General features: G+C 35.5%; 1 protein-coding gene across 4 annotated transcripts in view; it reads right to left on the reverse strand.

Moving 5' to 3' along the window:
• LOC125230299 (dual oxidase) overlaps window positions 1-13,199 on the reverse strand; it is a 219,468-nt gene that overhangs the window by 16,015 nt on the left and 190,254 nt on the right. For all 4 annotated transcript variants that reach the window (XM_048135426.1, XM_048135425.1, XM_048135424.1 and 1 more), the window contains one exon: window positions 12,352-12,539. In XM_048135426.1, the coding sequence (XP_047991383.1) occupies window positions 12,352-12,539 (188 nt within the window). The remainder of the gene's footprint in view (window positions 1-12,351; window positions 12,540-13,199) is intronic.

Genomic DNA, 13,199 nt, shown 5'->3' on the forward strand with positions numbered 1-13,199 from the left:
CACACATTGTACACAAACCAACATATAAAAAAACATGTAAGAGATACATACAAATATCAGCATGCAATTATCACAAGGTAAAGAGTGTTAAGAGCGCTATGACAAAAAAAGGCGATATATTGTAAAATGCACAATATTTATCGACAAAATTGTACACTTTACTCATACTAAAAGACAGTGAAAGTACTTGTTTCAGTTAGAACATCTTATTAACTGTCGGTTAAATAAAAAACATATGAAAAAAAAAGCTTTTTCAATTAGTAATGATTGTTTTTCTGATGCTCGTTTAGGAAAAACCGCGTGAAGCACAGAATTCGGAGCTCTTATTATGTACAATTTGATAAGATCACTCTCATAAATGAGGTAAATTTAAGTTCCAAATATCTTGTACTTAAGGCCCATTAAACAATATTTATCATTTAATCCTTTGAAATTGAGAAATTGAAAGTAAAACGAACTCAATTTTGTCTTGAAAATACATCGAAACAAGTGATCATTTCTCCGAAAATCTACATGTTATCGAAGTTATTTTAGTATATAAATAATCTGCACAATGTGCTTAAACTGCTGTTATCCATTTGTCGTTATAATATTTTATCATGATTTTTTGCCAATTTTTTGAAAACTAGCCTTCCTGTCGCTATTTTACCGGCGACGGACGCCTGCGATTTCAGTGCCGCGCCGGAGCTCGAGCAGGTAAGACGTATGTCACTTTGGTCTCCGAGTTTTTATCGCAAACGTCGAGAATATTTATTGTTGTGTGGGTCGGACGCCTTGTTTCTACACGGGCTATCCTCGCATTGTGTGTGTGTAAACAGCGACCAACGAATTTGATCCTAGATCCGTAAATATTTGCTTTTGTAATACTTTGTTATGTTTGAATGTTAAAGTATTACAACGTTGTGATGATAAAAATGTGAAAATTACAATACGGTCAAGATGATAAGACACATCAAGATGGTACTCGGGATCTGATGATGGAGCCAGAAGGTGGTCACCAGTACCAGTGAACCATGTAAGTAAACGACTTCGTGTTTAGGCTCGTTGGGTTCGTCTCAACAAGACCTTTGACAAGCGGTGGTACTCAGGGTCTGATGATGGAGCCAGATGGTGGTCACCAGTACCAATGAACCATATAACTAAACCCAGAGATGGGGAAATCGTAATCGATTCCGGATTACACGATTACTTGATTTTACTTTGTAATCTGACACTACTGGGTGTCAGATTACTTGTAATGTAATCAAGTGAAACGGTAAATTACCATTACATGTAAAGGAATCACTAATCATCTATACAATCATTACTATTACCAATAACTCGGAATCATAGTCGATTCAAAATAACTGAAATTATTGACTTGATTACTTTCAGATTACGAATATGTAGTACCTCAGATTGCCGACTGTCACTTTGACACAAAAGTCATCATGGGTGTCGTAAAATAGGTTTTAGGGGTGCTGATTCCAAAATTAATGACCAATGTGGAATCTGACATTGCTGACTGTCACTTTGACACAAAAGTCGTCATGGGTGTCGTAAAATAGGTTTTAGGGGGTGCTGATTCCAAAATTAATGACCAATGTTCAATCTGACATTGCTGACTGTCACTCTGACACAAAAGGCGTCATGGGTGTCGTAAAATAGGTTTTAGGGGGTGCTGATTACAAAATGAATGACCAATTTGGAATCTGACAGTGCTGACTGTCACTTTGACACAAAAGTCGTCATGGGTGTCGTAAAATAGGTTTTAGGGGGTGCTGATTCCAAAATTAATGACCAATGTTCAATCTGACATTGCTGACTGTCACTTTGACACAAAAGTCGTCATGGGTGTCGTAAAATAGGTTTTAGGAGGTGCTGATTCCAAAATTAATGACCAATTTGGAATCTGACATTGCTGACTGTCACTTTGACACAAAAGTCGTCATGGGTGTCGTAAAATAGGTTTTAGGGGGTGCTGATTCCAAAATTAATGACCAATGTGGAATCTGACATTGCTGACTGTCACTTTGACACAAAAGTCGTCATGGGTGTCGTAAAATAGGTTTTAGGGAGTGCTGATTCCAAAATTAATGACCAATGTTCAATCTGACATTGCTGACTGTCACTCTGACACAAAAGTCGTCATGGGTGTCGTAAAATAGGTTTTAGGGGTGCTGATTCCAAAATTAATGACCAATGTTCAATCTGACATTTCTGACTGTCACTTTGACACAAAAGTCGTCATGGGTGTCGTAAAATAGGTTTTAGGGGTGTTGATTCCAAAATTAGTGACCAATTTGGAATCTGACATTGCTGACTGTCACTTTGACACAAAAGTCGTCATGGGTGTCGTCAAATAGGTATCCGGAGGTGTTTGAAAACTAATGACCAATTTGGAATCTGACACTGTTGACTGTCACTTTGACACAAAAGTGATCATGGGTGTCTTCAAATAGGTTTTCATGGGTACTGATCTCAATATTAATGATCAATTTGGAATCTGACATTGCTGACTGTCACTTTGACATAAAAGTCGTTATGGGTGTCGTCAAATAGGTTTCCAGGGGTACTGTGCAATGTCAGGTTCCAAATCGGTCATAACTTTTTAAATCATTTCATTAATTTTGGAATCAGTACCCCTAAAAACTATTTGACTACACCCATGATTCCTTTTGTGTCAAAATGACAATTAGCACTGTGAGATTCCAAAATAGTCGTTAATTTTGGAATCAGCACCCCCGGAAACCTTTTTGACGACACCCATGACGACTTTTGTGTCAAAGTGACAGTCAGCAATGTCAAGATTCCAAATCGGTCATTAATTTTCAAATCAGCACCTCCGGAAACCTATTTGACGACACCCATGATGACTTTTGTGTCAAAGTGACAGTCGGCCATGTTAGATTCCACATTAGTCATTATTTTTGGAATCAGCACCCCCTAAAACCTATTTTACGACACCCATGATGACTTTTGTGTCAAAGTGGCAGTCAGCAATGTTAGATTCCACATTGGTCATTATTTTTGGAATCAGCACCCCTAAAACCAATTTTACGACACCCATGACGACTTTTGTGTCAAAGTGACAGTCAGCAATGTCAGATTCCACATTGTTCATTAATTTTGGAATCAGCACCCCCGCAAACCTATTTGACGACACCCATGACGACTTTTGTGTCAAAGTGACAGTCAGCAATGTCAGATTCCACATTGGTCATTAATTTTGGAATCAGCACCCCCTAAAACCTATTTTACGACACCCATGATGACTTTTGTGTCAAAGTGACAGTCAGCAATGTCAGATTCCAAATCGGTCATTAATTTTTAAATCAGCACACCCGAAAACCTATACTCGTGGTATATGCACTTGAAATGTGAAAGTGAAAATGCTGACGTGACGTGACGTGATGTGTGAATGTGTGATGCTGAGTGAGTGAGTGAATGACATGTAAACCACGAAGTTGTATAGTCATATTGTTCATTGGTATTGGTGACCACCATCTGGCTCCATCATCAGACCCTGAGCACCACCTTGAAGTAATTAGAATTGTATTTGTCTTATTTTATCATCATATTAATATATACTTTACTCTAATACTTATCATATAACAAAAGCAAATATTTGGGATGGGATCTACTTTTATAATTATTACTTTAATTTTTTAAATAAATTTTAACATAATTGATATTATTTCGCGCTATATTCTCGTATTTTCGTACAAAATAATGTTTATTAGAAACCAAAAGTTTATATCGAGATAGTAGATTGTGGTTGTTATCAAAATTCCATAGAAAGGATCAAGATTGTTTTGTCCATTATTGTAGTACGAGCGAGTGATAAGACGTGCTAGAAAGGGTCGGCATATTGGGCTCGCGCGGCGGGTAAAATACCTAATTTCGCCCGACGCCGAAATGTTATAACGCTCTTAAGATGCCATGAATTAATCATTCGCAATTTATTGCTATATCAAGCCCTGGATATTGCGCAAACCGTAATTACCACAGGTGTAAGCAGATGAGCGGTTCTGGGTACTTGGCTATTATTGAAGGTCTATAAAAACTCTACATATAAATACGTACCTCTACATAGTCAGTTGGACCATTTAGAATAAGATCCCACTGAAATAGTTATTTGTTTTACAAGGGGGCAAAGTAGTTGTTTAACCGCACGTGCCAATATTGATACCTGAGCAAGCGAAAGATTCCAATATTGAACCGCGAGCGTAGCGAGTGGTTCAAAAAGTGGAATCTTGAGCTTTGCGAGGGTATCAAGGCACGAAGGTTAAACAAACTTTGCCAACGAGTGAAACACAAAATTTTTCACCACACCAACACGAACAAAATACTGACTATAAAACATCAAAATGAATCAAATCCATCAATTTATTCAATATTTATGATTCAAAATCATCATTTATAAGTAAAATCTAACAGCTAGATTAAGACATCGAGTTAAAATTTGTATGAAATTACTTTGCCCCCTTGTGGGTAAAATGCAATTTTGTTATCTGTTTTCGAATAGCAAAGAAAGCTTTTCCCAGTTGGTGTGGTGAAAAATCTTTTACTACTTTTTAGCACCCGCGTATCTTGAGATAAGGGTTCGTTACTTAAATATGGGCTTGTTACTTACAACTTTTTGATTATGGGAGAACGTGTGATGTGGGACCATGAATTCACACCTACAGATTTATCAATCTAGTCGTTAATAGTTGATTTAATTGTCTAATGGCTGCAAAGTGACCTGATGAGCTTAGTGGTATGAATGAAAACATAGATTTAAATATATCTAAATGATTACCTATAAATAATCTAAAAATTAGTGAGTAGGTAAAAAACTCATTCGAAAACAAAATTTACAAACATTTATCACATTAATGATATTTATTTAATTGAAATCAAAATGTACCGACTATTTTCTTAAATATAGGTGACATGAATGTGAATGATTGTTATCTGGTGCATTTGCAAGGTAAAAAACGAATAACAATACATTGTTTAAGTAACAAAGTGCATTTTAACAGCGTCCAATTTAGAAGATAACGGTTTATGGCTCTACGGCACGCTCTAATAACCAGAAGGGCGAAGAGCTTCTTCGATACGCAAATGTTTTACTATTCTACATTGCGTTCGCGGCAAACAAGCATATTTCCCGCCCGATTGAAAGCAGTCACCGTAATCCATTTATGTATGCGTATTCGCTAAATAGTTTTATCTGGCTCGTAGTCAATAGCACCTTTCACTCTCCGTAGCAAATATATCATAGTTATATTTTTGGAAACACCTAAACGGAAGAGCGATATAAATAGAGAGAGAGAGAGATATCTATGATACTCTACAGAGCGTGAAAGTTTGACCTTTTGTGCACGCGTCCTGGAAGATATCAATGAAAACTGTTTAAACTTTAACAACAGTTAGTGAAAAAGTCTTTAAAAAAATACCAATTGCATGCTACTTTAAGGGCCCAGGCTTTTGCCTGTAAGCTGTAAAAATAACAGGTAAGATTCCGCCGCGAGCGTCGCATCGCGATGTAAGACCGACAATGGCCGGCGATTACCGCAGAATGCTAATTATCCGTGTCATGACTGGTTGCCGACACCTCCGCGGTGTTTCCACTAATTTATGGAGTGTTGGTGTGATTTTTTAAAAGATAAGCAAGTGGCATTGGTAATGCATTTTCTTTAAAATTCTTTCAATATCTAATTATCGTTCTTTAAACTTTGTGTTAATGACAGTAGCTTTCTTTTATCGTTGTGTTTTGTGTATTAATGAATGAATGAATTGAATGAATGAATGAATGAATGAATGAATCGTGAATCATTCGTCATTCATTAGGTATTTACGTATCGAGAATGGCATCAAGTACTACGTACAAGTAACAAAAGCTCTTTGTTAAATGAATAAAGCGTGTTGGGCCAATAACCTGTAGGCTTTTTTGGGCATAAATTAAACAGTGATATTAAGTTTTACATTCGTTAAAAACAAATGAATCTAGCCAATACTTTAAATTAGGTCTGAAATGTTATAGTAGTTGCGCTGGATGGAGGTTTTTTTATAAACCAGTAATAAGCAGTATTATTCAAAACTTTAGGTTAAAAAAAACATACTCCATGCACCCCGCAGGTCGCCGCAGAAAGTAGTTTTGAGATATGACTCTTTTATGCAGTTATTAGCAACCTTTCCCTTCCGTGTCCTTTACCCATCATAATAATGACAATTAAATGTCAGTAAAATTGACTCTTCGTACCGGATGACTAAATTAACTGCACGAAAGTTTTGAGTACATCTTGTCAACATGTTTATGCAAATAACAGTATGATGAAGTTAAAAACTCCATATATGTAATATTTAATTATAGAAGTGTTTAAGACAACGAGTTTATTCATTGACGATAAAAGTATATTATCTTTAAAAAAAGTTTCTGACGAAATATGTCAACCTTTTTAATGTTCATTTTGATCAACTTCTGACTAGGTATTTATCTCAAGTTTTCCAAATTAATGTATTTTCATGCGAGAGATGAGTATATAACTTGTCACCTTTAGGTCACAGAAAATGTCCTCGCTGAGAAAAATGTAGGGACACTAGGGACGCGGTAACAACGCGGCGATAAACCATCAAACGAGTCAGTAGAATTTATCGCAATCATCAAATTAACATCCAAAATCATCCGATTTCTAACTAGTAATAGTAATAATATAGTAGGTTATGACGTGTAATATGCATATTTAATAATCAAACGAACTTACCTGTGAAGTTTGATTACAATTATACGAGTATCCAAATCCGAGACAACAAATATTATTTACTATGCAGCACACGGAATCGTACCGTCCAAGTCACACATTTCAGAGATATAAAAAATATAAAAAACAAGTTCTCGCCATGCGTACCTACTACCTTCAACATAGCCCAGCGCCTTGCGGCGTATACCCATCATTATTTTAGAGTAGATCTTTTTGTGTCGTGAAATCATTTTATTGTTATTTTCGGGGATGGGGGGCGGGACTTTGTTGTCTCGGATTTGGATACTCGTATAATTGTAATCAAACTTCACAGGTAAGTTCGTTTGATTATTAATTATACTTCCTATCCAAATCCGAGACAACAAATATTATTTACTATGCAGATGTTCAGAGCCTTGCATGTCAAAACAAATACTGAATGCGAAAATAAAATAAAATATGGACATCAAAATATGATATAGTGTTAAGTTTCATATGAGTACCTACTTAATGGTATTAAGTATCTGATATCAGGTCATCAAGCAAATTAAAAATTATTTCTATTATTTAAAGTTAAGTTATTCCTATTATTTTATATATAACCTATTGAAAATGTTATAATTATATTAAGCTTTAACTTATGAATGTTTTTGATATTCCCTGGTTATGGTAACACTGAATATTTTGCAACTTCTAAGGTCTTAGAACGGCACTTTTTGGCTTTTAATGAAATGTTTTTAAATGAGTATTAATTACGTTTTAAAGTCAAGGTCATTATAGTTTCATCAGTTTTCATTTAAGGTTTTTCCGATGTACAAGAAATCTCATGTTGTAGAATTATGCGTAGCAACAAATTCCCTTTTGTGCATTGGCAATGCGAGCAATAAGCATACGCAGTTAAAATGTTTTATTTAGTGTTGATGTATTGAGAAATAAATATCTTAAACCATATTTATATTGCAAGGTGAATTAAAAGTCAAATTCAATTACTATGCAATTAAAAAGTAAGTCCATACAATGCCTTAGTATACCACTTTCTAAATATTGTTTTAAAACGTCATATCACTTTGTTCATATAACATAAGTAACCTGGTAAGTATTATATTAATTTATATAGATGCCAACAAAAATGGCTCCTATACTTAAAAAGGAAGAAGTAAACTTAGCTAGTTACTAGTTTAATACTTAAACAAGTATTATGTAATTATTGCCGATGTTTTGAGGACAAACTATACAACATTCAATTTTAACATCTGATTGTAAAGTTGTAAAGAAGGCAAATGAGCAGACAGATCGCTGTCACCCATGAACACTAAAAACCTGAAGCATTAGAAGTTTTTTAAAGGTGTGTTTGTCCGGTAATCCTTCAGAAGACAGTTCTGCTTATTCCACACTTGCCAGTTTTCTTTATTAATTAATTGAGGGAGTAACAAACAACAAACATACATACTAATAAAATAAAATAACGTTACAGTAAAGCTGTACTATGTATTGTCATACAAAACTACAATTAACAAGAAAGGAAATAGGTAGTTGTGTTATACAATCAACTATCATAACTATTTAAACTTTCTAGTTATTAAGCGAGACAGTATGTCAATCAGGGATTTCAAATTTTAAATATTAATTTCATTGGAAACTTTATTTTCTAATTGGATTTATTAATCTAGCTGTTCACGACTGCGATAACTCTGCATAACTGCACAACTATATTGTGTGTATTAGTTTCCATCGGCGATTTTACGCCCTGGGTATATAGGCCTAGATAATGTGCACCACCCACGAGTCAGCCCCTGTTTTCCGTACCACAATTCCCCTATAGTTTAGAGCTCTAAATATTGTATTAGATTTCTCTTTCAATCGAGGTATGTTAATTAAAGTGTAGGATGTAGGTAGTTAATGCGTACGTGGCAACGTACAGGTATAGTCGTTGCTCGCCTGAAAGGGATTTATTGCGCCTTGATTATTTATTTTCATCATTATAACTATTATAACAGCGAGTAATTAATGATGACACGTAAGCATTGTAAAGTGATTTGTGTAGGTATAGGTCATAGAGCTATGACTGAAGGGTTAATACGACTTATATTTTATTATTTTAGTGTATTCATGATGCTCATATTGTATAGCAACATTATATTGTATGTCTTGTCAGAGCAATAGTATTAGCAATTTTTAGGAAAATAAGATTTACATTTTTGTTTACTGTTCAATCATTGGTTCATTGGTTCAATCTTTAGACGAAAGTGTTCTTATATTCTTTCTGTATAATGTGCGTTAAGTAGGTAGGTACCTACATAGGTTATATAACAATACTAATAAATTTGATTAACAAGTCTCGAGATAATGTAAATCTCATTAACATTAACACTTTTAAAGCGGAGTAATGTTACTATCTTTAATTTGTGAGAGACCAAGGAGCGGAGCGGCCGAAGAATAAACAGATTGAATACAGCGAGGAGCGAAGCAATCGAAGAACGTTGGAGTTGCGAGCGAAGAACGAAGTGACCGATGAACGTAGCGACAGAAGCGTGAATCCACCGTAGCGTAAACCGATTGAAAAAACACAGTGGACAATGCACTGTGAGACCGGAATTCTCAATGTAGTTGGAACGAAAGAAGAGCTCCTGAGACAATTTGTGGAGAAAATATAGTAATTTTAAGGTTGACTTGATGTGCATATAGCTAGAACGCTATAAATACAATGTTCTCTATAAAATGTATCTATAAAAGTGGAGCCATCGATACAATTTTGAAGCAAAGATATTATATTAATGTTTATTTTATTTATTTCCTAATAAAGTGGAGCCCACAAAGTTTCAACAGTCAGAGAGCGGAGATCTTGACTTCATTCGTGGAGAATTACATAGTAAGTTTAATTTAAAATGATAACATTTTGTTTTAATTTCTTGTGTTTTATATATATAATTATGGTTAGTATTTAAATTTATTATTATTTTTTGACTAAGTTGTTTAAGATTATTTTAATTCCTTATTTATTGCATTATTATTTTTGTATTTTGACATGTTTTGTTTATGACATTAAAGGTTTTGAATTGAATTGAATGGATAGCCTATCACTGTTAAAATGTGCCACAAACAGCTACTACGCCTTAAGCGGAGCCTTCGATACAACTTGTGAACAAAGATAGCAACGTTACTGTTAAAGTAGGGCACATATAGCTACAACGCATTTGGCGAAGCCTTCGACACAATTTGTAGAGAAAATTAGCCACGCCACTATTAAAGTGGGACACATATAGCTACAACGCATTTAGCGGAGCCCTCGACACAATTCATGGAGAAAAATAGCCACGACACTGTTAAAGTGGGGCACATAGCCACGACACTGTTAAAGTGGGGCACATATAGCTACAACGCATTTAGCGGAGCCCTCGACACAATTTGTGGAGAAAAATAGCCACGACACTGTTAAAGTGGGGCACATATAGCTACAACGCATTTAGCGGAGCACTCGACACAATTTGTGGAGAAAAAATAGCCACGCCACTATTAAAGTGGGGCACATATGGCTACAACGCATTTAGCGGAGCCCTCGACGGCCTCGACACAATTCGTGGAGAAAAAATAGTCACGCTACTAATAAAGAAGGGCATTTTACTGTAGGTTAAAATATAATGTTGCATGCCATTTGTGGCTAAAGATGTATTGCTACTCAAAAATAATAATGTACCACCTAATGTATACCATGTTTATCGCAAAAAAGTAATTTATTCAATTCATTCACAAATGGCTACAACGCATTTAGCTGAGCCCTCGACACAATTTGTGGAGAAAAATAGCCACGCCACTATTAAAATTTGGTACATATAGTTACAACGCATTTAGCGGAGCTCTCTCGACACATATTTTAAGTGGGGTACAGGTACCCAACATTGTAATCTCAATTTTCATCACTCATCAGGGTTTTATTTCTTTTCTACCCGATACTCAACCAATCATCCTTGACGCTATTATAGTATCGGAGTACTATTTCAAGACATGCTTACAATATTTATTATTGACACAAAATAAATCTTTATTTACAATAATTTAAGCTCTTATAATTATAATCTCTAATGTTTTAACAATGTCAAACAATATCTAATGTTCTAATGTCTTTATCTTTATTTCTTTATGATTTAATTGCTGGATACAGACACATGTCATCCAAATAGTAGGTAATTACTTACAAAAAGAGACTTGCTCACATAGGGTACTTCTCTTCACACAAAACTGATAGAAAAAATTTGGATGTGACCATGATGCCGAGCTAGAAACCCGTAATGTTCGCATAAATCCTTTCGTCGACATCGAAGTACGGCCCGTACTATATACAACAGCAAGCAACAGGCAACACTGTCAACACATTTGTAATCCCTATTACCACGGCATAAAGTCTAACGATAATCAGTTAAAGGTGTTGCTGTTTGTGCCATGGATTCGGTATTAGTTAAGGCGCCTTAGGTAGGATCGTGCAAGCGCGTCCTGTTTAAATGCATCAGTTACTGACTTACTGGCAATGTGCAGTCGGTCATTATATTTATTAATACATTATTGAATGAATCAACAGAAAAAATATAGTTTAATTATTGGTTCCAGTCATTGTAAATATTGCTACAACTATTGCTCGTTTGACTTATAAATATTGTTGAATGTTGTTACAATTTACATAACGATGCGTTTTTCTTTTAAACTTTTTATAAAAGGCGCTTTATCACCAACCAGAAAAAATATGTTTATAGATCACACATCAGACATGTTGTTATTGTTGTTAACGTATCATATACTGTTTTATACGCCTACGATATATACGAGTAAAATCATATTCGTAAACATTGAAGTCAGAGATCACATCAATTGTCAGTAGGTAGTTTAATAGTTACATATTACTGTAAGTAATCTGTAATTTACGTATTACTTATGCACATATACTAGTAATAAGGTAATACTACATCGTATTACTTTCCTACTGTAACTTAAGTATTCATACCGAAAGCCTTTTGTTTGAAAAAGAAGGTAGTCGTAGAAAATCCTATCGTATGACCAAATATGACCGCAAATAAGTTTAGTATTTCGTTAACTTCTTAGTTCTAATTATCAATAGGCAAGTTACTTAAATGATAGTACAATTGTTAATGTGTAAAATCACATTAGCTCGTAGCTACGATCGTATGAAAAACGAAACTACACTCGCCGATAACTAGACTAAACTCGCCGGTACTATACGGCGGTCGGCAGTTGTTCAAATATGGTTTGAATTATATAATCACCATTTAGCACTATAGGTACATAAGTAGGTGTCAAATTACTTACCGAACTTCATAAATTCACAACATTTACACTTTTAGAGGAACACTTATTTTGGCGAAATTACGTGTGACTCGGACGACACAAAAACATGTAATGATGGGTATACGCCGCAAGGCGCTGGGCTATGTTGAAGGTAGTAGGTACGCATGGCGAGAACTTGTTTTTTATATTTTTTATATCTCTGAAATGTGTGACTTGGACGGTACGATTCCGTGTGCTGCATAGTAAATAATATTTGTTGTCTCGGATTTGGATAGGAAGTATAATTTATATTTACCAATAAAGTCTGTATATCTGTATACGTATAGGTACAATGTTATATTTCACTTACTTGTTCTCTAGGACTATTAGGGCTCTGCCCCGTGTTCCGGTCGTAGGCTGCTCGCAAGAAGGGCATATGCTTGACGCCCTCACAGTCAGGGTCGTACATGTGGTCGCATTTGTCCACAGGGATGCGGTGGTGCTCGATGGGGCAGCCGGATTCTGATGCCATCACGATTTCACCCGTCACCACCTGACCTATAAAAAGGTAATAAATTAAATATTTTCAGCGTCAAGCGTGAGGAATTCCGGGGCCAGAGGCTGGATCCTTTCAACGCCCTGGAGCCAATTTTTGGATTTGGAACGCTCGATTTTTTTCGAAAATCTGTGAGAAGATTAAATGCTATTTTTAACCCCCGATGCAAAAACGACGGGGTCTTATAAGTTTGACGTGTCTGTCTGTATGTAGGTCGGTCTGTGTGTGTCTGTCTGTGGCATCGTAGCTCCCAAACGGATGAACCGATTTTGATTTAGTTTTTTTTGTTGATTGATGAAAGCTGAGTTAGTGAAACATCACTCCAGGTTTTTAGCCATGTTTCATGAAAATCGGTCCACTATATCGGGGGTTTCTCAAAATTTTAATTTTGTGGTTATTATTGAAATACCTATATGAGCGATGGAAAATGGAAATCTACACTCACTCACTAGTCACTCGTTTTCAATTTTCTCAAAGTTCAATAATGGCCCTCAGAGATCGTTTCACAGAGCGGCGCGTAACCTCCGACTGGTATTTTATGAGGACTGATATCTAGTAGGTATGCAATGCAGGTGGTACTAAATTTGCAATAAAAAGCTTGCAAGTTTTATGTCTATATATAAGTTGATTAATTCAGTTTCAATGCAGCTTGCCACCTGCGG

Source organism: Leguminivora glycinivorella, chromosome 10 (genome assembly GCF_023078275.1).
Source record: "Leguminivora glycinivorella isolate SPB_JAAS2020 chromosome 10, LegGlyc_1.1, whole genome shotgun sequence".
In the NCBI taxonomy this organism is placed as follows: domain Eukaryota; kingdom Metazoa; phylum Arthropoda; class Insecta; order Lepidoptera; family Tortricidae; genus Leguminivora; species Leguminivora glycinivorella.